At 37.8% G+C, this 26,393-nt stretch overlaps 1 protein-coding gene across 7 annotated transcripts; it reads right to left on the bottom strand.

The window, feature by feature from the left end:
• Positions 1-2,257: 2,257 nt before the first annotated feature.
• On the bottom strand, positions 2,258-19,876 carry LOC127789575 (uncharacterized). Of its 7 annotated transcripts, none has more exons than XM_052318502.1 (7): positions 19,645-19,876; positions 19,337-19,533; positions 19,069-19,176; positions 17,139-18,955; positions 16,833-16,905; positions 3,480-3,645; positions 2,258-2,616 (listed from the first exon to the last, which is right to left on the bottom strand). In XM_052318502.1, exons 1-7 carry the CDS (start codon positions 19,730-19,732, stop codon positions 2,465-2,467), a joined length of 2,601 nt encoding a protein of 866 aa, XP_052174462.1. In that variant the 5' UTR covers positions 19,733-19,876; the 3' UTR covers positions 2,258-2,464. The 7 variants fall into 7 exon arrangements, 6 of the variants coding, with proteins under 6 accessions (XP_052174462.1, XP_052174464.1, XP_052174467.1 ...); XM_052318506.1 differs by lacking the exon at positions 3,480-3,645 and adding an exon at positions 2,785-2,860 and having other exon boundaries at positions 2,602-2,653; XM_052318503.1 differs by lacking the exon at positions 2,258-2,616 and adding an exon at positions 2,638-2,860.
• Positions 19,877-26,393: the final 6,517 nt, after the last annotated feature.

Consider the following 26,393-nt stretch of genomic DNA (forward strand, 5'->3'; position numbering starts at 1 on the left):
AAAGCAAAAAATGAAAAAAACAAAAGCTTCATTGTTATCGGAGCCCATCTGGGTTTAGATGGTCGAGACCCAGGTGGGTTCTGGCCGATGGGTTCCAGCCATTATTGGAACCCAACATTGGGAGAGAGGGAAGGGTTTGTTTCACGATGGAGCTCGGTGACGGAGAATGGGCGGTTATGGCGAGGCGGCGGTGACCTTAGCCAGAGAAAGTGATGACATAGGCGAGTATGGTGGTGATCGAAAGTTTTAGGTGAAGACCCACAGAGGGGGATTTAGCCGCTAGATAGTCCCCGCCTATGGCGTCGGTGAGAATTATGGCGGACCTGAGGTCGGCGGTGACGGCAGGTGGAGGAGAATCCTTCTTTGGTGCTAGTAATCGATGGCGGCAAGCGCCAGTAGAGTGAATAGACCTTTCCCCGCCCTTTCTTCGACACCAGATGGCCTGTATCGTCAACATCGCCGATCAATCGATCCACCGCCCTCTCTCTCCAAATCTAATGTCCGAAATCATGAAGTGGTGTTCTATTTGTGTTTCAGTTTTGAGTTTTGAGTTTTGAATTTATTTTCAGTTTTGTGTTTTGAGTGTCTGTTTTGAGATTATTGAAAATGCGTTCTTTTTGTCATTTTAAAAAAATATTTCTCAAAACTAAAAATTAGAAAACGCGTTCTTGAGATTTTGAAAAAAAATATTTTATGATATTTTATTTAATAAATTTGATTCAAAGTAAATTATAAATATTTATTAATAAATTATAAATTTAATTAAAAGACTTTAACCTATAATACAATTGATAACTAATAACAGAATAACAAAAAAATTTAAAATCTTTAAAAATATCAGACTTTAAACATTAAAATCTAATAATAAATTTTAAACATCTATTAATAAATGACTAAAATTACAAAATAACATAATATTAATTTATCATAGGTATAATCCAAAATCTTAAAAATATCTTTAAAAAAATTAATATAAAAAAAATCATTTTACATTTTTAGTTTAATATTCAAATAAAATAAAACAAAAAAATAAAACAAAACAAAACACAGAAAATCAAATTGCAGAAGGGTTTGCAATTTGCGATGGGGGGGGCGGTGATGTCGAACGGTTGGGGGCAATGAAGTCGGACGGCTTGCAAGAGTTTGCGATAGGGGGCAGTCGACGACAGTGGTTGCAGTGGTGGTGGCGGAAGCGGAAGCGATCGACGGCGGTGATGGCGATGGCGGGCCAGAAAAAAAAAGAGAAGAAAAGAGATGGGGGGCAGTCGAAGCGATGCAAGGGTTTGCGGCGATGGTCGCGAAAGCGGTCGACGGCGGTGATGGCGATGGTGGTGGCGGTGGCGGGCCAGAAGAGAAGAGAAAGGAGACCGGGGGCGGTCGACGGGGGATGCGATGCAAGGGGTTGCAGTGGCGGTGGCGATCGACAGCTGTGGTTGCAGTGGCAGTGGCGGTTGACGGCGGTGATAGCGATGGCAATGGCAGTCGACGAGCAAAAGGGAAGAGATGAGGTCGACAGCCAGAAGAGAAGAGGGGAGAAGAGAGGAGAGAGGATAAATCTGGTCTTCGAAGTCGGTTTGCACAGTGGGGAGGGGGGACGCGTTTTCCACGTTTTGGTGTTTTGGGTGGGTTTTCACTGAAAACACCCAAAACAACAAAATGTTGTTTTGGGTTTCCTTTATAAATTTTTTTATTGTTTTCGAAAATGCGTTTTTGAAAATAACAAAGTAAACGCGTTTTCAGTGTTTTGAGAAATTGAAAACTCAAAACGGGCCGAAAACGACAAAGAGAGAGAGAGAGAGAGAGAGAGAGGGAGAGACCATTTGCCGCAAAACCCTGATTTGGTTTCAGCAACAAAGCTTGCTTCTTTTTTTTTTTCCCACTTCGTTTATTTTTCAAGTATTCTTTTAATTAGAGATTAAGATTGATTTTATTTTTAATTTGATGTCCTTAGTGAGAAAAAGGGCATCTTGACAATTTCAGGAAAATACAGGGGGTAATTTAGTTAAAAAAAATCATAAAAGAGTGTGTGAATACTAAGACTTAAAAGCAGAGAGAGAGAGAGAGAGAGAGAGAGGAGAGAGGGAGAGTACAAGCAATTGACCCTACTAGGTTGAAACCTAAGCTAACCCTCTCCCTTCTCAAGGAGAACAAAGAATGGACCCAACATAGCAAAGCCAAATGTAACAATTGGTTGAAAGTGCAATGCCGTCACACTCGCAACATTTAGACCACCTTTCCCTCGCTTAAATGGCTAAAATAAAAGTGAAAACATTACCAGCAAACATATTAATTAATGGTTGAGAAACAAAATAAGTCTTTTCCATATAACTTCTACATTACCTAATATGGATGCTCAAAACGGAAATTATCACTGTCCAACACAATAATCAAGCTTCGGAAGCTAAGCCCAAAATATGGCATATTCACATGCAGAGGCAGAGAGCCCTAACAAGTTACAAAAACTTCACTTAGGCTTTGGGCTATCTTTGCACATATTCCTCCATTTGTCTTTGAGATCTACTGGGGTGCGCCCTCTCTGAAACACGTTGCTTCCAAATTCCAGAATCTGCTTCCACGGGAAACTTCTATCATTAGCACCTGAAAATCTCTTCACGCCTTCCTGCGACATTTGTAACCATTCTCAATCCAAGATCTATCAAATCAAAAACAATTTTACAATAAGATCAAAACAGCATTGTGGTAGCGGTACACCTAAATCCAAATGATCCCACGTTAAAAAAGCCTTCATGATGCGTGCTACCCAACCCCAATGTTAAAACGTACAAATTCTTCAAGCCTCTGGTTACTAGCGTAAGTTATTCTGGTTGTCCTTGGTAGAAATGATGGGCGCAGGCGGTACCTGCCCATAGTTGTCAAAAGCACAAATACGAGACTGAGGTGCAAAGTTGCTTGGAGCCTAGCGGCGAGCATGAGACGCAGGTTCACACATTTATTTTAAAATGCGCATAAAATACTTATACACAACTATTTTCAAAGAGGTAAATAATGGAAACAAATAAAATCATAGAAAACAAATAATCAACACTGTAATAACAACTAATATTATCTCAATAAATTACTAGAAATTTAGCCATTTAACTCGAGCCTAAACAAATAAACAATTAGTTTATAGAGTTGCACCATGAAAAAAATAATAATAATAATAACACAAGAAGAAACTTAACTGAGAAACAACATCAAATCAAAACTTGAAATAACACTAAAAATAATATAAATTAGTTGAAAAAAACAAGTTTAACCAGGTATGAAGTAACAACATTGAAAATAATATGAATTAGTTGAAAATAAAAAGAAACAGAAAAAAATTTAAGAGAAATCAAAACAGAAAACAAACCAACACAGGAAAAGAAATTGAAGCAAAAAAAAAAAAGCGCCAGCCCCACAACAGCAAAGAAAGATCTAAGCAAAACAACAAAAAACAATATGAATTACAAAATAGGTCTCTGGGATATGTTCACCTGCCTCCAGATACCCTAACGATAGAATACAGTTGGCCAGTGTAAGCCGGAGCTGAGGCTCATGCATGACCTGTTTGTCGGCGAGCGAGCCTCTGGCATAGGTTGCTGGTGCATGGAAGCTCCGGCGGCTATCCAATGACCACTGGCAGCCTTGCCTCTTGCTGATCTACACATATATGCACTCAAAGTGATGAGAAACTAATCTACAATGACAAGTTGAACAAAAGTTTTGGACAACACCAAATGTTACGTGATGTCTGAGCTTAGTTTTAGGGTTTAATATACTATTTACAGAAGGCATATGAGGCATGCGCCAGCACCTTTTCGATGGTGTTGCGCCTCCCTGTTGAAGAGGCACACAGATGACAACCATGGACCAGCCCACCATCACCCCACACCCTCTCCTCTCACCCTTATTGCATATATGCAGCAAAATATTTCTAAAAAGTTTGAAAATAAAAGCACAAAATATTGAAAACAAAAAAAAATAAGGGCGAGGAAGGCTTGGCAGCCCCGCCTGTTTGGCCCACCTGGAAGGCCTGTGAGTCAGACCAATGACCTGTGTTGGTCTGGCCTGCACAGCGTGGTCCAACTCATTGACAACCATGGTTGTCAAAGGTGTGCCTCGCTCTATGAGGCACATGCCTAAGCACTGAGCTTGCCTTACCCTAAGGTGCAAGGCGCACACTTTTGCTCCTGTGTAATATATTTTGTTGTTTTTGTTCAACTTGTTAAAATCTAACCAGTAATAACCAGAAAAAAAAAAAAAAAGAACGTTGATAAAATAATAAAACACCCCATTATTTCGTTAAATAGTGTTGGTTATTTGTTATTTATGAGTTTATAAGTATGTATTTACCTCTTTATAGGTATATATTGAAAATAATTACGAGTATTTTCATACAGATTTTCAAATGTGCACCTTGCATCAAAAAGGCTCACACCTGTGCCTCTCAACTGGAGCCTGGGCTCCAATGACCTTTTGGAATCTTTGACAACTATAGACAGCATGTCCACGTCCAATCCACCACCATTACTATTCCTTTTGCTTCTTCCCCCCCCCCCCCCCCCCCCCCCCCCTTCTTTTACTTAAGTTTCTCTAGATTAGAGGAAAATTTCACACTCTTGCACTGCTTCCAGATTCATACAAGGCTAAAAGATCAGCAAGTCCAGGAGCACTGTACCTCTTACTTCATTTTTTATCTTTAAGTTACAACAGCAAGAGCTAATATGAGCAAGAGGCTTGAAGGCATACAGGCAGTTATTAAGTAGCAAAATCATATATATAGAGTCATAGACCTTTCCCTTGTAGTAGAAATTGGAGAGAGGTTCGATACTGCCTTCCACTAGTGTGAAAGTAATAAAGAGATTATAATTTTACAGGGATCTGACCCACCTTGTGGGATAAAGGCTTGGGATTGTTGTTGTATATTTTTACAGGGAGATACAGGAAAGTCCAACTGAATCTTGTTCTACCAATATTCATATCTAATTTTTCTCTTCCCTTTCTTTTTTCATTTTTGTTCTGGTCTAAAATATTCCAAAGTACTTCCATCCTTTCCAAGGACCATTGCAATACAGCATAGGCTCTATCCCTTGAATTGCTTTAGTTGATCACAGGATGCACCTGGTAAGGCCAAGGCTATTTTGGATATGGTATCAAGAGTGCACCTGATCTAGAGCTTGCTGATGTATTTGCCAACCCTCACCATTCACCCTTTTTCCCAGTGAAGTTAAAGCTTGAGAAGTTCATGAAATTTAAATCAGAAGGTTTTGATAGACCTCCAGTGCAGCGGACCTATCAAAGGTGCTTCAGGAGTCAAGGGCAGAATGGTAACACAGCTGGGTTTGCATAACAGCCAGCATTTGCTCCAAGGGTAGAATCGGGGCTGGGCTGGTTCATGTAACAAACCAGCATGTGCATAACCAGATGCGGTTATGGAGGGCAAATAACAACCTATAAATAAGGAAAAGAAGAGAGAGAAAAAATGTGAAGAAATTGAGTAGATGCTACAGGAGAGTTCTGGGCCTCTCGAATGCCCATTCTTTTCCTTTTCTTTCCTTGTTTACCTTTGTTTCTTGTAATCTGGAGTTGAATTACCAGCAGCGAATTCCTTTACTAATCAGAATTCTATCCGTTTTCTTGAGATCCCACCAGGTTTATGGTAGTTTCAAGTATTATCATATCAATTAAGAAAGATGTGCTTGACTCAAAAGGAGAGGTGAGTTAAGCTCATAATTTAATGGTGTTAAATAGAGCTCTATTTAAGGGGGTCCAAGGGTTTGCTTTAGAGAGATCTTATAGAAGGTGAGCATGGAGAAATATAGCCGTGAAAAGGACACCGTTTCATAGATGCTATCAGTATCAGGAAACCACATGGAGTATCTTCGAAGAGAGTCATCAGTTTAAGGACTGCTCTGGTGGACGCTAACTCCTGAAACTTGGATATTGGTGCAAAATTTTAGTGGAAGATGGAGGATGTTGAGGACCAGATGACTGCTTCAAATCTGGAAGATTTAGTGGTAGATTGCTAGACCAATGTTCCTAGGAATGTGGATCTTTCTGGCATTGTTGTCAAAGGCATGAGGTGCACAAAGCTGTTGTTGCCACTGAGGCAAGTGTCATGCCTGAGGAGCACACCTCATGCAAGGCGTGAGGCACATGAGGCAAATGCCTTGTCTGTATGTGTATTAAAACCCTCTTTCATATTGATTTGAGTGCATATTCTTGTATATCGGTGAGAGGCAAACCTACTAGTGTAAGCTGGATGTCTGCCAGATCTCCCACTCGCCAAGACCCTTTGGCGGTGAAGTTCACTCACTGGAGAACTACTCGCATGTGCATTCTGCTTCACGTTCTTTCTTCGAATTTATTTTGCAATTTAGAAAAAAACTAATTCTTTGTTGTAATTGTTTTTCTCTGTGTTCTATTCTATTTTTTTATCTCTTCTAATTTCTATTGCAATGTATAAGAAACTAATTGCTAAGAAACAAATGTTTTCATTGTATGCTCTACTGATTTTTTTCTCTCTTGTAATTTCTTTTGCAATTTAAAAGACTAATTATTTTTCTGTAACTATTTTTGTTGTGTGTTGTGCGATTAATTCCAAAAGAAACTAGAAGAAACTAATTGTTTTCTCAAAATTGGGTTTTGTAATGTGTTCTGCTATAATTTTTTCTTTCCTCTAATATGTTTTGCAGTTAAAAGAAACTAATTGTTTTTCAGCAATAATATTAGTTGTTATTATAGGGTTGGTTATTTGTTATTTATGATTTTATGAGTTTGCATCTAACTCCTTATAGATACATATTGAAAAGAATAGTGTATAAATATTTTATTTGAATAAATGGGGGCCTCATGTGCTTGAGGCTCGTGTTTCACCTTGCACCTTGCACCTTGCACCTAGGCCCCCAGCACTAATTTGCGCCCCAGTGCACCTTGTGCCTTTGACAATTATGCTTTCTGGCATGTAACACAAACAGAGCACAAAACATGTTCTAAAATGTGGTAAAGTAATGGTGGATTTGTATATAATATTAGACACAAGATAATTTGTCTGCTATTTTGTTTTAACAATGACATATCCAGCCAAATAATACGATTAGACTATTGCTTCTTCAACTTAATATACAATAACATTATTTCCAAACCAGAACTTTCAATTTTTTATTCATTTTTTCAAACTTTTGTTTACTGCATATGTTATATTCCCTCCTAAGAAGACATTTAAGAGATTAAAGATGAAAAAGAACATTGAGATAGCAAGCTTGGTAAATTTCCTGTTCTGAAACAAAAATCTACCATGCCATGGAATGTGAAAGCCAAACTCAGAAAATTGCCAAGATATTAATGGTAATGTAGTACTAGGCGTCATCCTCAATCAGGATAGCAGAACAACTCCATACAAAAATAGGGAGTTTCCTTTTTTTAAGAAGTAAAAAAATATATGGAAGAATCGCAAAAATTGCACAAAAGCATGTGAGCTACTTACAAAGATGCATCATGTAAAAAGGGCACAAAGGGCACTAAGAGTTGCCTCCCTAGCTCACAGAATAAGGAAATGAGAATGCAGTGAGAATTTGCATTCCAAAAACATTTTTAAAAAACTAATCAACATGGAAGATACAATCCAGTAACAAACTCAAATAATTCAGTATACAAGTAAGAATACTGCACCAATGCCATACCATAACACAACAAAGTCAATAAATAAAAAATGAAGAAGGTCATCATCCAATAAATCATAAGAACCCTTAAAAATTCAATTAACATATAATATTCACAAAAAATACCCAAATAGGAATCTTACCAACTTTCAACCAGCCCAATTTCAACCATCAAATCATCACTATTGGACACATTCTGTTATGCTCTTCTCAGATAACTCAACATGTTTGACAAATATCTGTATCTAATGCATGCCAAATGTAGATGTGACAACCATTGTAGAACTGCATAACTTAGACCTCATCCTTATTGGGGATAGTATGAAGAGGTCCACATAGTTCAACTTTCAGAGGCTTTATGAAAGTTCAGGAAGAAAGCAAGACAGGTAGTATGAACTCAAAACACAGCTATTCCAATTCTCTGTTATCTCATTTTATCGGAGTGCTGTGGGAGACCATATATTCTTCCTGTGAAGATGGTTTAGCAATCTAAGACACCTTCCAAAGTGTGTTTTCTTCAATTGCAATAAGTGAAACTATTTTGATCATTGGCGAAAGATTGGAGGAGGGGCAAAATTATGATATTTGGTTACTTAGAAAATGCAAGAACATACTCAGCCAAAAAAAAAACATAAATTGTCACTTCTTCCAATGCCTAGCCAAAACAGAGACATTTGTAGTGTATTGCTCTCTAATTTTGGAGGTGAGTGGATAATGATATTAGGGACTCCTCTTCTTTATTCCCTTGGAATAAGGATTATGTAAATTGCAAGGGTTTCATACAGGAGGCCCTTGCATGAATGATCCTTTAAGCCAGATGTAAAACTTGTAGAAATGAGAACAATGGGAAATCTTCTGGTGATGTTGAGAGTCCTATTCATTGCTTGAAAAACAAAAGGTGTGTTTCAACTTTCATCATCCCCAGTGATGGAATCTCAATGACAAGATGATCTTTGATGATTCTTCTTCTTCCTTCTAATTTTGGGCATGTTCCTCCATGGAGACTAAAGAAAGGTAACAAACTCTTCTTCCTCGTGCAATTAATTACATATCTTTATCCATGGTTTTCTTTCATTCGAACACTTATAGGATATATGTTATCCTAATGCATTCCAAGGTTAAATTCTGTTCCTTGAATTAATGATTAATTTCAAATAGGAAGCTAATACATGCAATTTCTTCAACATTTGTCAAATATAGCAGTAAGTGAAGAATCAGCAGATCATTTGCGACTTCCTTTATGAGGTTATGCCTTATTGTCTATTGCAATAGTATTTTAGATTGCCTGTCCAAAAAAGCAAAAGGATAGCTGGATGGATGGTGTCTGTGGAATTGTACAACATTTCAAGCTTTTATCCCACTCGTAGTTGTCAAAGGCACAAGGCGCACATTTATTTAAAATTTGTACAAAAATAAATCATTATTCCAATATATATACAGAGGTAAATGCAAACTCAAAATCATAAATAACAAATAATCAACACTATATGACTACAATAACAACTAATATTATTTCAACCACTATAATAAGTTAATAACTAATATTATTCCAAAAAAGTACTAGGAGTCTAAAACATCAGCATAAGTAAAAGTTTAGAATAAAGAAAAACATAAATTGCTTTATTGTTACATAAAAACAACATAAAGAAATTAATTGAAATTCAATAAAAAAAACAGAATTCAGTGAAAAAAAAAAAAAAAAATCAGCGAAAAGCAGGTCCCAGCACATGCCAAGTCTGGCGGACTTCCAACAACCATCTTCTGACTCACCCCTCTCCAATCTGTGATTATGATTTCATATTGAGGGAAAGAGGGAGGTGGGGGCGGGGTGATTCTCCAATGACAAATCAAACTAAAACTTTTCAAAAATCAGAAAAAAATATATAATGTCACAAAAGGCGTGTGCCTTGCACCTCAGCGCCTAGGCAGGCACCCCATGGAGTACACCTCACATTAGCTGTGCATAGACGCCCTCAGCTGCACCTCACAGCTAGGCGCCCTCATATAACTAAAATTAGATTTGAGTGCTCTAGATATAGGTTGTTCAATCAGAGAACTTGATTGAGGTCTAGCCTCTTCATTTAGATTTTATAGGAGGAATGTACAATAATTTACTCCTAAAAATAAGGACTAATTGACAACTATGACAACTAATTACATTTATTCCAACACTCCCCCTCAAGTTAGAGCATATAAGTCATATGCACTAAGTTTGTTACAAATAAAACTAATACGAGAACTCCGAAGAGACTTAGTGAAGACGTCTGCTAGTTGATCGACTGAATCGACAAATCTAGTAGCAATACATCCAGATAAAACATTTTCTCTAATAAAATGACAATCAATTTCTATGTGTTTGGTCATCTCATGAAAAACAGGATTAGAGATTATATGCAAGGCGGCTTGATTATCACAAATTAATTTCATTTGAGTCACCTCGCCATATTTTAATTCTTGAAGCAATTGTTTCAACCATATAAATTCATATGTTGCCAAGGCCATAGCACGATATTCCGCTTTAGCACTAGACCTAACAACCATATCCTACTTCTTACTCTTCCAAGATACCAAGTTGCCACCAATTAGAACACAATACCCAGAAGTAGATCCTACCCAATTAGCATCAAAATACCCAATCACTTGGGTATGACCCTTATCTTTATATAACAATCCCTAACCTGATACGCCTTTGATATATCTAAGAATGCAAATGGCAGCATCCCAATTATCACATGGAGATTGCAGAAACTGACTAACCACACTCACAGCAAAAGAGATGATTGGCTAAGTGATAGTGAGGTAGTTTAGATTTCCGACAAGTCGGCGATATCTATCAGGGTCAAATAATAGCTCCCCCTGTCCTAGTAAGAGCTTGATATTTAGGTCTATGAGAGTATCAACTGGTCTACAGTCAAGCAGACCAGCCTCCTCAAGAATGTCTAAGGCATATTTCCTTTGTGAAATAACTATGCCGTTTTTGGACTGGACTACTTCAATGCCAAGAAAATATTTCAATTTACCCAAATCTTTAGTTTGAAAACGGTTAAAGAAATGTGTCTTCAGTTGAAGAATACCATCCTGATCACTTCCAATGATGACAATATCGTCCACATAAACCACTAGATAAATGTATTGATCATTTGATGAGTGGCGATAAAAAATAGAGTGGTCGGCCTCACTACAATTCATACCAAATTCTTGAAGAACTATACTAAATCATCCAAACCAAGCTCGCAAAGATTGTTTCAACCCATAAAGAGAGCAGCAAAGTTTGCAAACTAATCTAGATTCTCCTTGAGCAACAAAGCCAAGCGGTTGCTCCATATAGACTTCTTCTTGAAGATCCCCATGAAGAAAAGTATTCTTAATATCTAACTAATAGAGAGGCCAATGATTCATTGTAGCAATGGATAAAAACAAGCGCACAGAGGCAATCTTAGCCACCGGAAAACTCACCGTAATCCAGTCAAAAAATCTAAGTGCAGCTTTTGGCAACTAAACGTGCCTTAAGGCGATCGATCTTCCCATTTGGACCAACCTTCACAGTATAAACCTAGCAACAACCAACAATAGATTTACTAAGAGGAAGAGAAACCAATTCCCAAGTGCCAATAGAATGTAGAGCATCCATCTCATCAACCATGGCCTGGCGCTACCCTGGATCTAAAAGTGCCTCACTAGTAGTTTTAGGGACATTAATAGAAGATAAAGTGGACACAAAAGTATAATAGGGTGAAGCCAATCGGTGATAGCTAAGGAAGGTGTAGATGGGATGAGGGTTATGAGTAGAGCATATACCTTTTAGAGTGGCAATGGGCTCAGAAGAAGGTTCAGCAATTGGCTCAGAAGGAATGTGCTGGTTCAAGGTAGGTGAGGATGTAAGAGCACGAGGTGAGTTAGCAGGTTCTTTGTCAGCAGCCGCAAGAGGATGTGGACGACAATGATAAACCTGAAGGGGACATTCATGGTTAAAAGAGAGAGAACAAAGGTAAGGAGTAGGAAGAACCTCAAAAACTGGACGACTCTCGATAGGGGATGAGAGAAAGAAAGGAGATGCATCAAAGAAGGTAACAACAGTAGAGATGAAATAACGTTGTTGATTAGGAGAGTAACACCGATAGCCTTGCTGAAGTCGTGAGTAACCAAGGAAGATGCATTTTATAGCCTTGTTTGAAAGTTTGGGATAAACTCCGCCTGGGGATGTTTTCCACTGCCGGTCCCAAGTCCGGATAAAGGAGGAGGGTTGTGTTGCCAACGTAAAACTTAGTTAGATCCAAAACATGAACTCTAGACAAATTATGAAAAATCGTTTGGGCGTGGGCGTAACCCTTCATAGCGACGCGCTACACTGCCCGTATATAGTGTCAAGTGAGCTAGAGCCGTTGCATCGGCGCCCGGATGAAGTGAAAAATGAGCAAGGGTCCCCGCATTTGCTTGGACGGATGTAGGTAAAGAAGCTAGTCCAAAATCAAAATCAAAATCAAAAACAAAATCAAATTCAAAGTCAAGCACAAAAACAAAATCATAGACTAAGGATTGGAACATAAGAACATTAACAGGCAAAACTATGGAAGTGGTAAATGTGATGATAAGGAGAAAAATTAATATTATGTGCCTTCAAGAGACGAGATAGGTAGGGAAAAAAGCAAAAACTTTATCATAAATTGAATATAAAATATGGTACACAATAAATGATCAAGCGAAAAATGGAGTGGGGATTATTATGAATAAAAGCTTAGTAGATGAGGTAGTGGATGTAAAGAGAATAGGGGATAGGATTATTATGGTGAAAGTTAGTCTAGGAAGAATGACTATGAATATCTTTAGTACATATGCACTACAAGCGGGGTTAAGTGATAAGATGAAAGCAAAATTCTGGAAGGACCTAGAGGGACTCATACAAATGATACCAAGAGGAGAGAAAGTGATTATAGGAGGTGACTTAAATGGGCACGTGGGTAGAGACGGAAACGACTATAGAGAGGTACATGGAGGGTATGGATTCGAGAAAATTAATAATGAAGGTAAGTCTATTCTAGATTTTGCTATGGCATATGGGCTCATCATAACTAATACTAGGTTCAAAAAATAGGACGAACACTTAATCACATATAAAAATGTCACATCAAGCACCCAAATAGATTACTTCCTCATGAGACGAGATGATCGATTATGTTGTAGGGATTGTAAGGTGATACCAAGAGAGTGTTTGACTACTCAACATAGACTTCTAGTACTTGACGTCCAAGTAAGAAATTGAAAGAGAAAAAATCACATAAAACAAAATCCAAGAATCAGGTGGTGGGATTTAAAAGGGGAGAAACAACTAATCTTTAAAGAAAAATTAAGGGGTAGAAGGGAATGGAACGGAGAAGGACAGACAAACCAAATGTTGAGAGAAATGGCTAACGCCCTAAGAAGCACGACAAAGGTAGTCCTTGGAGAGACAAATGGTAGAGCCCCTAACCTTAAGGAGTCTTGGTGGTGGAATGAAGAGGAACAATTGAAAATTAAAAATAAGAAAACTTGCTATAAGGTTGTATATTAATGCAACAATGAAGAAAATCAAAAAAATTATAAAGAAACAAAAAAGGCAGCAAAAAGATATGTTAGTGAAGCAAGGTTAAAAGCATATGAGAATCTATATAAACGACTTGATACAAAAGATAGAGAAAGGGATATATATAAATTAGCTAAAGCAAGAGAAAAAAAAAACACAGGATTTAAATCAAGTGAAATACATAAAGATGAAAATTTAAATGTATTAGTGAATGAGGGAGCAATTAAGGAGAGATGGAAAGAGTATTTCACAAAATTATTCAATGATGGTGGTGACACAAGAGTTAGGTTGGGACATCTTAGTAACTCCGAAGGGAACGTGAGCTATACATTTTATCGACGCATAAGTTCAAATGAAATAAGGCAAGTATTAAAAAAGATGAAAAATCATAAGACGGTGGGACCGAATAATATACCAATAGAAGCATGGAAATGCATGGGAGAAGAGGACATCTCCTAGCTAACGCAATTATTTAACACAATCCTTAAATCAAAAAAGATGTCAGATGAGTGGAGAAAGAGTACTTTGGTTCCTATATACAAGAACAAAGAAGATGTTCAAAACTGTGAAAATTACAGAAGAATTAAGTTAATGAGCCATACCATGAAACTCTAGGAGAGAGTAATAGAGCAGAGGCTCAGAAAAGAAACAAAGGTCTCGGAAAATCAGTTTGGTTTCATGTCTGATAGGTCAGCAATAGAAGCTATATACCTACTGAGGCGCCTAATGGAAAAGGTATCAAGATCATCAGAAGGACCTACATATGGTGTTTATAGATCTAGAAAAGGCCTATGATAGGGTCTCCAGAGAAGTATTATGGAGGATTTTAGAGAAGAAATGAGTCAGAATAGCCTATATACAAGCCCTTAAGGACATGTATCATGGTGCGGAGACAAGGGTCAGAACATGTGAAGGGGATACTGAACCGTTTAAAATTATAATAGAACTGTATCAAGGTTCTACACTAAGTCCATACTTATTTTCTCTAGTAATGGATGAACTCACTAAAGATATTCAGACAGAAGTGTCATGGTGTATGCTATTTGCAGACGATATAGTGTTGGTGGATGAAACAAAAGAAGGAGTGAACACTAAGCTTGAGTTGTGGAGAAACAATTTAGAATTTAAGGGATTTAAATTAAGTAGAAAGAAAATAGAATATATGGAATGTAAATTTAGTAAGAATATAAGAGTGGAGGATGTTATTATTAAATTGGAAGACCAAATCTTACAAAGAAGGACCATTTTCGATATTTGAGATCAATGATTCAAAAAGATGGAGAAATTCACGAGAATGTCGCACATATAATTAAGGCAGGTTGGCTAAAATGGAGAAATGCATCGGGGGTGTTATGTGATGGTAAAATCCCATTAAAACTGAAAGGAAAATTCTATAGGACAGCTATAAGACCAATCTTACTGTATGGCTCAGAATGTTGGGCAATCAAATACCAGCATGAGCAAAAGACGAGTGTAGCGGAGATGAGGATGTTAAGATGGATGTGCGGCCATACAAGAAAAAATAAAATTAGAAATGAAATTATTCGTAATAAGGTAGGAGTAGTGCCAATCGAGGAAAAGATGAGAGAGATTAGACTAAGATGATTTGGTCATGTGAGAAGGAGACCAAGAGACGCTCATGTGAGAAGAGTTGATGAAATGGAACAATTAATCAAAAAAAGAGGTAGAGGCAGACCCAAGAAGACTTTGGAGAGAAATTAAAGTTTGATATGAAGTGTATGGACCTAAATGAAGATATGACAAAAGACAGAAATACATGGAAACCTAGAATTCATGTAGCTGACCCCACATAGTGGGATAAAGGCTGGATATGTTATTGTTGTTGTTTGAAAGTTTGGGATAGCCAGGGGTCATGTCATGGACAAAACAAGGTGCACCCAAAAACACGAAGTGGAAGGAGATAAAGACTCTGAGCAAGGAAAAGGATGGAGTGAGAGACCTCATGCTGTAAGACAGAGGAAGGCATCCGGTTAATGAGATAATATGCAGTGAAAACAACATCAGCCCAAAAAAGGGAATGAGCATGACCATGCAGTAAAAGAGTGCGAGAAATTTCAATCAAATGGCGATTTTTGCGCTCAATAACTCCATCCTGTTGGGGTATATAGGCACAAGAAGATTGATGTAAAATACCCTTAGAAACCATGAAATTAGTGAAATGAGCTAAGAAATATTCTCTAACATCATCGCTATAGAAGGCACGGATAACAACATTAAATTGAGTGTGAATTTCAGCATAAAAGTCCTTAAAGATAGTAAATAACTTTGAATGGTTTTTCAATAAGAACACCCAAGTATAGCGAGAGTAATCGTCGATGAAAGTGACGAAATACCGAAAACCTAAAATAGAGCCTACCATTACCAAACCCTTGTTGCAATCACCACCTCCTTCAAATCTTATCTCAACAGTTGCGTGCATCTCCGACATCCCTCTTCCATAATGTCATGACCCTAGGGTTTAGCTAAGGTCTTAGAAGTAATTGGAAGGAATTTGGGAAAGAAACAAAGAAGAATTGAAGGGGGAGATTGAATAGAATTAGGGAGAGAAGGAATGGAACAGTGCTGAACGAGAGAGAGAGCGAGAGGGAGGGAAAGAGAGAGAAATTGTAGAGAAAGATATTGGAATTTCAATTATCATTCAACATGTAAAACCTATCCATTTACAGCAACCTTATATAGGCATATTTGTCTCCTAACAGCCTTGCATATGCAGCCATGTGCACCTAACTAATTGCTAAAATATCCAAAGCAAACTATTCTACCCTATTACAATAATACCCCTTTATTGCTCATAGGGTCATGACACATAGCTCATCTCTGTCTTCTCTGTTACTGCCACTGCTGCTGCTCACCAGTGTCATTGCGTTCCCTTATCAAGGACCACAGATCTATTGACGTTTGCAATAGCTGTCACTAGAGCATTGCCATTGTCCTTGCCAGTATCCACCATCGCTTCTTAGATCTGGAGGAGATCTGGCCTCCATAGCCACCATTGCCAACTGCAATCACCAAAATCCAATCGCAGCTACTCAGATCTCGCCCGACCCGCTACTCGCAACCTCCACCGTCGCTCAACGACTGTGACCTTCACCAGATGTCATGGTCGTCGGCCTTCGCCAGCCCTTGCGCCCCCCGTTGTCCGCGGCCTACTCTATCGCCACCACAACCGAGCTCTAATACCATGTTCAATCAGAGAACTTGATTGAAGTCTAGCCTCTTCATTTAGATTTTATAAGAGGAATGTACAATAATTTACTCCTAAAAATAAGAACTCATTGACATCTATGACAGCTAATTACATTTATTCCAACATAGGTAAAAGCCACAATATTTTTTACTACAGAACTATGATGTTGGCAAAATTTAGAATAAATCCCTCCACTAGTTCATTAAGATTACACTGTATCTAATTTTGTTATTCATGTCTGCAAAATCAAAGTGATCCTTCATTGTGGAAAAAAAAAAAAAAAACTACACATCAAGCCTTCATCCTACCAAATGGGGTTGGTCGTTATAAAAAAATGTAAACATAATTGTTCTGTTCATTCAATAAGTAAAAATACATTGTATCCTCATGGGCAGGAATATATAGGGGAAATAAATACCTGTAGCATCTCCACCTCCTCTGCTGTCCAGGGTAGTTTCTTTCGCCTCAACATAGGAATTAACGGATAGGTGCTGCAAGTTAGAAAATAATTCATCCACTGGCAATCTTAATTGCAACAGTAAAAACATGAGGTGGGAGAGAACATATGGTTGCAGGACATTCCATCTCATAACTATTAAAGCTGTCAAAATAACTGATCAATTATCTAAGAGAGAGGAAGAAGTTGTAAGTGTTTGGATGATAGTCATTATATGGAGAAACTAGAAAGTAAACATACCATCATCTGTAAATATAAGGAACTTACTACTGCTTTTCTTGTTTACGGAATCTTATGCAGTAATGAGAAGCCATCTGATCATTTTCTTCTTCAGAACTTTCCACCATACCAATATTTGGCTGAGAAGTAGCTCGGCTGGGTGGATCAGTAATTGGTTGTAGTAAAACTTCCTGCTGTACTCCATCTTTAACAGGTGTCTCTGTCACATCCACAATCCCTATGTCTCTGCAAGATGAATTATCACCAAGCTCACAAGTAGTCTGTTCTACAATTGGTTGTCCCTCAAATGCAGTAACAGATTGGCAATTTAGGCCCACATCTTTTCCCTCTGTGCTATGTTCCAAAAACACAGGAAATGTTGTGTTTACCGGTACACCTTCCCCACAGGATACAATCGGTTGGCCCTCAAATGCAGGGGCAGATTGGCAATTTAGGCCCACATTTTCTCCCTTTGTGTTACCTTCCAAAATTGCAGGAAAAGTTGTGTTTACTGGTACACCTTCTTCTCCATGTGAGGCTGAAGATTTGGTTTTCCGCTTCTGTTTTCTACCTACCCAGTGTTTATACTTTCTGAACTTGTTTGCATAGGTTTTCTTGTAGTTTGTATCATGTTTTCTGCCTACAATGTCATCTTGCTTTAACTGACTCTGCTCAGGCCTAGTATACTTATTAGGAGGTTTATTTTCCTGATAATGATTGTCTGATGCAAAGAAAGCTGATAGATCTTTCCTTGTTAAGGAGGTCTTTTTCTTGGATTCAATGTACTCTGAGATTGCACGAGAATATGCACAAAAGGGGCAGTAAAAGTTTCCACAGTCATCAAAGGAGGGTACAGAACCCAAACAGCTTTCATGAACCGCTATTGGACAGGCACTTGCACTACAAACCAATAGCTTCCCACTGTTATTACACTTCATACAAAGATTAAGCTCTGAACAGTCAGCAGGTGTAAAGGAATCCTGACTGAATGTGCACTGAGAACTCAAGAAAGTATGTTTCTTCATGGCAATATCAATCTTCTCATCTTGAAAACCATCACTATCACTAGATATTTCTTCTCCAGGATTATGCACCGCATCATCTTTCGCTTGATTGGTAGTATTGTTCTCAGTGTAGTCACAATTGTTTTGATGAGTTCCATTTGCAGGTACTGTATTTAAAGTTTCCAGTTCAGCACAATGCTTGCTGCCACACTGAGATTCATCAATAGGGAGATCTTTATAAGTGACCACATTGTTGTCACAAGATATGGATGGAAGATTCTGCTGCAGGCCAGCATCATCACCCTGCCCAGGAATTTGTGAAGCTTCAATATGCTGATCACGACCATCCTCTGAGCACCTGTTTTCGTCCAAGACCCCAATTTGAATTGATGTGGCCGAACCAGACCATTCTCTTACAGTATGCTGTCCATTTTTTCCAAGTAAATCTTCTGAAAGTTCATTGAGAATCAGAGGAACAGACTTCTGACCTATATCTTGTCCGGTAAAACTGGTATCCCGTTTAAGCTTCTTGGAATTATGGAAATGAGGATCACAGCCATTCTCCATGCTGATATGATCTTCCTCACGTTTTCCAGCCAGGTCTTCGGTATTCAAGTCCGTCTTAGAACGTAACAAATTTCTATTAGGTGAATCTTCTTGCATATGTCCATCTGAATCAGGAGCTGGCGAAGCCAAGTTCCCTCCTGCTGCCATCATTTGGTCGTCACTGCAGGTTCCCTCACGTCTCCCAGTGACAGAGTTGACATCAGCACGGGCAGGCTTGTTGCTAATTGATAATCCACTCTTGTCCTTCAATGATGCAAGAATTGGATTGTCTCCTTTAAGAATTGCCTCCTTCAGCTGTTTTCACCAAGAAGAGATGCGGCCAAGTCAAAACAAACGAAAAAGAATTAACTCTCTTCGGTTTCCAGTCACCCAAAATTTACGACCAGTGAAAAAATAATCCTCTTTACCTGTAGTAAGGTGCATTTTGGTAAGCAGGCTCTTTTACGCAAAACAAAGGATTGAATGTCCCATTTCAACATCTCTGGGCTATCCATTTCCAAATTTGATGCAGGGATCTGATACACACATATATACATTTCAGAACAAACTGCTTTCATAAAGAGAGAGAACTGAGGTCAGGAAAACCCTAATCGTACAGCATTCCATTAGCCTCGACAATTTACCAACGCAAGTTTTAAATAAATTAAAAAAAAAAAAAAAAAGGGGGAATGTAACCTCTCGCACAAGGCGTCGAACTACATCTTCACAGCTCTCAGCCTGATCAAACTCAATTTTGGAGTCTGCGCGAGAAGCACCAGCATTTGTGCTTCCGTTTCGCTGAGCAGCAAGACTCTCCAAAATCCTCAAGGACACCATCTCCCTCGCATTCTTCCCCAAATCACCAGAGATTTCGGGAGCCCTTTTTACCAAATCTGAAAATCAATAATCATCAGACCAAAGCGAAACCCTAATTTTTGAGAAAAAGACGAGACCAGTAGGCATAAGTAACCGTTTATGAAGAGAATGCTTAGGGCAAGACGTACCAATCAGAATAGATGCATCCACTTGGTCGAAGCTTGCCAGGGCTTCAATGACCAAAATCCAAGGAGGGATTGAAGCAGAACGATCCATTGAAACACCGATTTCAGATGTTTCAGGAACCACCGATTTGCTTGATGACCGGTCGTCCGGTGCTCGTCAGCCAGTATAACCGTGGGTGACTCCAACAGTCATTTTTAGGGTTACTTCGGAGTGGCTCAACCACGGTCAGGTCAGTTCAAGTTTACCAAGGTATAAAATGTATTTTTACATAAAATAAATCTATAAAATGTATTTTTACATAAATGTAGTTTGGTGCGGTTAGTGAAAATCAGATCAGATTAAGTAATTTAAAATAATAAAAAAATCAAATATATAATTTGAAGTATTAAAAAAGTAACTAGACCAACTAAACCGCACCCTAATTTTTTTTTTAGATGACGCGCTATCACTCACATCTCTTGCCAAATTCGTTCCAAGATTATCACGAATGGGGTAAATCATGAATGTACCTAGATAATTAATTTTTTTTTTTAAACTATGCCTGCCGACACTTATTAAGGATTATTTCCAAGAAAAAGCTTTGCCTCTCTCGAATCAATTTCACGTTGACAATTTCTAACATAATTTTTAGAATTTCTTCCTTTGCCACTCAACTATGGGCCTGTTTGTTACAGCTTAAAAGCTGTAACTTTTAGCTTCTAGCTTCAAAAAAGTTGGGATGTAGTGTTTGTTTTAGCTTATAGAATTCTAACTTATAACTTCTACTAGCTTTTAGAAGGGATAGAAGCTAACTTTTTCAAAGCTGGGATACCCCAGCTTTTACAACTTCTGTTTAAATAATTATATTTTTATGACAATTTTGCCTTATTTTTAACAAAGAATTACCATTTTGTCTATGTAATTATGGATTTTTCTTTTCCACCGCCATCTCCATTTTTAGATCTATTTCTCTCTCTCTATACTTCAATTAATTTTTTTATAACACTTGAAACTTATACATATACACTAATTAATTTTTAAATTATCATTCTATAACTACTAAGAGTATTATGGACAATTATACAAAAATAAGTTATTTTACACCTTATGGTATCAAACACCACAACTATTTAACTACAACTTCTAAGAAGTTGCAGCAAATAGGTTCACAATTTATTCTAAATTTTAGAAACTATAATCTAAGAAGTTAGAAATTATAATTTTTTTAATTAAGTTGTAAGAAACGGGCCTATGACTAGGGTTGGCAATGGTTCGGTTCGGTTTCGATTTTTGCCAAAACCATAACCAAACCAAACTTAAATTCCTAAAACCAAAACCAAACCAAAACCCATTTGATTTTAAAAATTTAAAACCATAACCAAACCATTTGGTTTCGGGTCGGTTTCGGTTTAACCATGGTTTTTTTAGTTTAATCCATACCAACAAACAAAGACAAATAACATTCATGAAAATTTTTGATAATTTCACAACAAATAAAGATAAATACTAATAAAGTTACCTTATTCTTGTATAAAGTTACAAAACTTCTTGGATATAAAATCACATTTCCAAACCTACAATTGTTAAGATCAATAAATTAATATTTGCATAATTAAATTGTAATTTAAGCTAAAAAAATTTAGCTATGAAAGTTAATACCTTCATCAACAACATCAATATCTTCTTCATAAATTGATGCATATCCATCTGAAATGAATGAGCCAACTCCATCTAACAAAATTATAAATATAGAAAATAAATTAATATGAAAATGTTAAAGTCTTAACAATAAAAAATAACTAGTAAATGAAATAAATTCACATTTTTTTCATTTCATTTGACAACCAACTTTGGGCACACATCAATGCTTCTATTGTCTTTGGATGAAGTCGATTACGATGAGGACTCACCAGTCTTCCACTAGAACTGAATGCCGACTCCGAAGCAACAGTAGATACAGGAATGGCTAATATATCTCTTGCAATAGTTTGTAAGGTAGGATACTTCACCCCATTCACTTTCCTACCAAAGTAAAATATCAAACTGACCATTATCTACTATAACATCTTCATCCAAGTAAAGGTCCAATTCAGTTCTAAAACTAGTAACTTTAGTAGTTTTCCTCTTTTTAAGAAAAGATTGATATTCATCATCAAAAGAAATGAAATTCTCTCTTGGAGTGACGCTCTCATCCAATGTACATTCTTGGTTATTTACATCATTCACTTTGTTCTTTTTAATGTTATATTCTTCTATCAAATCATAACAAAGGTACTTGATGCTGCTAATTTGTTCATCATAGTCATAAGGATAGACCTTAAGAGAGTAAAAATCAAGAAAAGTCATTTTATATCTAGGATCTAACACTGCAGCAACACCTATCAACTTATGAATCACATTCCAATATGCATTAAACTTATCTGACATGCTTTTTGCCATTGTACTAATCACTTCATTGGGAGACTTAACCCACTCATTCAATGTCAACTTGACCTTACAAACTATTGGAAAGTACATATTAGCAGTTGGATATTTTGTCCCAGAAAACAACTCAGTTACATTATAAAACAACTCTAATCTATCACAAACATCTTTTGCAGTTTCCCAATCCCCGTCACTTGGCACATTCTTATACTGTGATTCAAATAATTTAAGTCGAGGAAACACAGACTTATAAACCAAAGCAGTTTTAAGCATCAAATAAGTAGAGTTCCATCTAGTAGGACAATCCAAACCCAACCTTTTAGTATAAGGCACTTTCATTTGTCGACAAACGTCCTCAAACTTTTCTATTCTTTTTGGAGATGCTGTCCAAAAAACTACACTTTCCCTCACATTATCAATGGCATGCTTAATCACATCTAAACCAATCTTAACAATAAGATTCAAGATATGGGCAGAACAACGCATATGCAATAAAGATCTACCATTCAAAAGACATCCAACATTCAATTTTGCTTTAATCTTACCAATCATACTATCATTGGTAGAGCAATTATCCACTGTAATTGTGGATAATCTTGAATCCACATTCCACCCAAGCATAGCATCAATTTACACATCGGTCAACACATCACTTGTATGAGGGCAAGGGACATAGATAAACCTAAATGACATACAATTATAAATTATTAGTAAATTTAAAGTTTAGAACTACAATTATCAAATTTAACAACAATAAAACCATATACTAAGTTAAAAAATACTTCTCATACCTCAAAATTTTGCTATGCAATGTCCAAGACTTATCAATGAAATGTCCTGTAACAGCCATAAAACCCCTTTTTTGGTTACTAGAAGTCCACATATCCGTTGTAATAGCCACTCTATTGTCAATGTTTTCAATCAAACTCATCACTTTATCCCTTTCTTCAGTGTAAATCCTCATGATATCATTCTTCAAAGTATTACGAGAAGGACACTTGAAAAGAGGTTGAATGGTACTTGTGAAATCTTTGAATCCACTATGCTCCACCATCGAAAGAGGATAATCATGCATAATGATCATATTTCCTAATTTCTCTCTTCCTTTTCTTTCATCATATGGACCGGAAGAGATCTCTCCTTTCAAATCAGATTTTATAAACATTTTCCTTATATCTCCTACCAATCTTCTCTTAGGACACCTATCGAGATGTTGCTTCATAGTTGATGTACCATTTGTTGATTTACCCGCAAGTAATTTCTTACAATAGTTGCATTGAGACTTAATTTCTTTATTAATGACCACTCTTTGAAAATGTTTCCATACATCACTTCTAGTCCTACCACCAATTTCCTTATCAGAAACATTTACGTCTTGAGAACTCTCCACCGGTATTGATTGATGAGTTTGTTCACCGGACGAAGATCCGCTCGCAAAACATTGTTGTGTGCTACCACTTTGCGAGCATGCCATATTCTGTAAAAATTTACACAAAAAATACAACAACCTCAACAACAAATGAGCATGCCATATTTTGTAAAAATTTGCACAAAAAATACAACAACCTCAACAACAAATGAGCATGCCATATTCTATAAAAATTTGCACAAAAAATACAATAACCTCAACAACAAATCAAGCATAAATAAGTAAACAAAATATGACCGAAAAAAAAAAAAAACCCATACCAATAACCAGTTATATGAGAGCCGAGAGGCCAGTAGGAGGCGAGCAAGAAGCGGGCGAGGCTGACTGGCAGAAGGCGAGCAAGGGCGGGCGAGGCTGACTGGCCGAGCCCTCGAGCAAGCATGGGGGAGAGGGCGAGAGTCGAGAGGCAGAGGGCGAGCGAGGGCGAGAACTGAGAGGCAACAAGGGCGAGCGAGGGCGAGAGGGGTCGAGCAAGAGGTCGGAAGGCAAGCGAGAGCAAGAATGGCAGAGAACTAGGGCGAGCGAGGGTAAGAGGGGCCGAGAGCAAGAGAGGGCCAACGATGGCGAGCGAGAGAAATAGAGAGGCAAAGAGTGAAGGCGAGCTCCCGCCAATGAGCAAGAGGGGCCGAGCCGAGCCCTAGCAAGAGAGATCGAGCGAGGGTGAGCGAGAGCCGAGAGCAAGAAAGGCCGAGTCGAGCCCTAGCAAGAGAGATCGAGCGAGCACGAGCGAGAGCAAGAGAGATGCGGAGAGCTATGGCGCGCGGACGAGCGAGAGCAAGAGAGATGCGGAGAGCTAGGGCGCGCGAACGAGATAGAGCGAGAGCCAGATTCAGAGAGGAAGGAGAAGAGAAAGGAATAAGAGAAGGAGGAGAAAGAAGGCCAGATCGGGTGGGTTGCGCGCGGGTGGGTTGGGCTTGGGTGGGCTGGGTTGAATTTTTATATAATATATATATTATATATATTATACCTATTTTATTATATATATATATATAATATATTCGGTTCAATTTGGTTCGGTTACCCACTATTCGGTTCGGTTTCGGTTCGAGTTTTGGTTTGATTTTAGTGAAAATCATAACCAAATCATACCCATTGAAACAGTGTTCGGTTTTTTCCCAAACCAAACTATTACCCAATCAAACAGTTTTTAACCGCGTTGACCGATTTAATTTCAGTTCAGTTCCCCACAATTTCGATTACAATTGCATTTTACCTTTGACTGGGGTAAGTGCACCCCTAATTTTGCAGCGGGAGAGATGGATTGGCGGCTAAAACTAAAATAACATAGGCGGCTTGGAAAGAATAAGGATAAACAAGAGAGTGGAGTTTATTGTTAACTTGATGTGTGTGTTTTAGTGGATAAATCCGCATCTACTTATAGTCTTCCTTGATCATAAATGACCCAATCACATGACGCCAGGCCAGGCCATCTCTCTCTCTCTCTCTCTCTCTCTCTTCTCTCGAATTTACATTTTGAAATCCGCCCTCTAGGCAGTAGTCAACTCAATGCTTCAGCTGTTCTTCGCCATGGCGTTCTCCGCCGCGCCGCTGATTCTGTACCTGCCGCCGATCCGCAGCCTCAATCTCTTCGTTGAGAGCACCGACCGCCTCCTCCGCCACACCTCCGCCTACACAAGCCGCGTCCTGCCTCGCTTCCGCCTCCTCTTCTCCAGATTTCTCTCCAATCTTCTCCGATCCCTCGGGTAGGCTCGACGCGCGATTGTCTTGTTGTACTTTCTCTCATCATCTGTGTGTAATTTCTACACTGCTGTCGTGAATTTTAGAGTAACCGTCTGTACATGGATTGTAAATCATCGAAAAGAATAAATACTGCTTGATCTCGGTAGCAGGACTTGGTTTCCTCGATCTTTGCCGTTCGATTTAGCCGATGGATTGCCTTTTTTTTATATTATTTTATATTTTTCCGGCAAGTAGCTGCGCTAAGGTACCGTATAATTTTAGGGAATTTATCGTTCTTTACTCTTCTAATGCTGTTCATCCGTGGAAAATCTGTATGGCAGTATGTACAAGGCCTACTTAGGGTTTTTCATTAACTTGGATTTCTTTAAGAATGTTTAGGAGATTGAATCCGTTCTCTCTAATGGTCACCGTTTCTGCTGTACCTTTAGTCATTCGGTTTAGGGAGAGTTAATTTGAAGTTTAGGATCAAATTACTAGATTTTTGTGGAGTAGATGGATGTACAAAGAAATGCATTATTACTTACTTTTTCTCATTTTTGTCTTCGTTAGCCATCCCTTGGTATTACTGTTTTCTAATGCAATTTTTGTTTAAATTTATTATGAGCTGAATACATTTTTAACCGGAGCACAAAAAGTATGTACTAAAATGGTAGTAGTTCAATATTTACAATTCTGTTAGTATAACAAGTTGATCTAACATTAACTAGTTAGAGGCTCGATAATGTAGTTATTAATAGGTATAATAATGACAGGTTTGAACGTAAAATTTCTTCTCACAAATTGGGGATGAACGAAATATATATCTACTTTTTGACTCATCCTCGACTCCACTTGCATATAATTTTAAATATTTTTTATTTAGATATATGATTGTTTGCCTTAAAAAATATTTTCTTTTTAATGTTTAATTCTACTCGTTGCCAAATTTGAGCCTAAACATAGTTGATACTATTTTAGGGGTACCTGTTTTTTTGGATTGTTTCATTGTTCGAAATTTTGTAGTAACCTTATACGTGCGACAGTTACGGCCTACATACATAGTAGGGAAAAAATATAGATATAACCGGAAGAGGTATGATATGTTATTTGCGTGCCTAATGCAGGCTACTAAGGAAGTGGGTGTGTGAGGCCCACCCCCTCCAATGGACCTACACCCTCTTTCTCTTTTAATTTATTTGTATCAAATAAATATTATATTACTCAACCCTAGTAACAAAA

The sequence above is a fragment of the Diospyros lotus genome, chromosome 14 (genome assembly GCF_014633365.1).
Source record: "Diospyros lotus cultivar Yz01 chromosome 14, ASM1463336v1, whole genome shotgun sequence".
In the NCBI taxonomy this organism is placed as follows: Eukaryota; Viridiplantae; Streptophyta; class Magnoliopsida; order Ericales; family Ebenaceae; genus Diospyros; species Diospyros lotus.

What these genes read in the sequence shown, in the direction of transcription:
- LOC127789575 (XM_052318502.1), bottom strand. Translation starts at nt 19,732, where the DNA reads ATGGATCGTTCTGCTTCAATCCCTCCTTGGATTTTGGTCATTGAAGCC. An exon ending in CGTAAACAAGAAAAGCAGTA is followed by an intron (nt 16,906 to 17,138) that starts GTAAGTTCCTTA and finishes TCTAACTTGCAG; the next exon opens with CACCTATCCGTTAATTCCTA. An exon ending in GTTAGGGTATCTGGAGGCAG is followed by an intron (nt 2,617 to 3,479) that starts GTGAACATATCC and finishes TGTCGCAGGAAG; the next exon opens with GCGTGAAGAGATTTTCAGGT.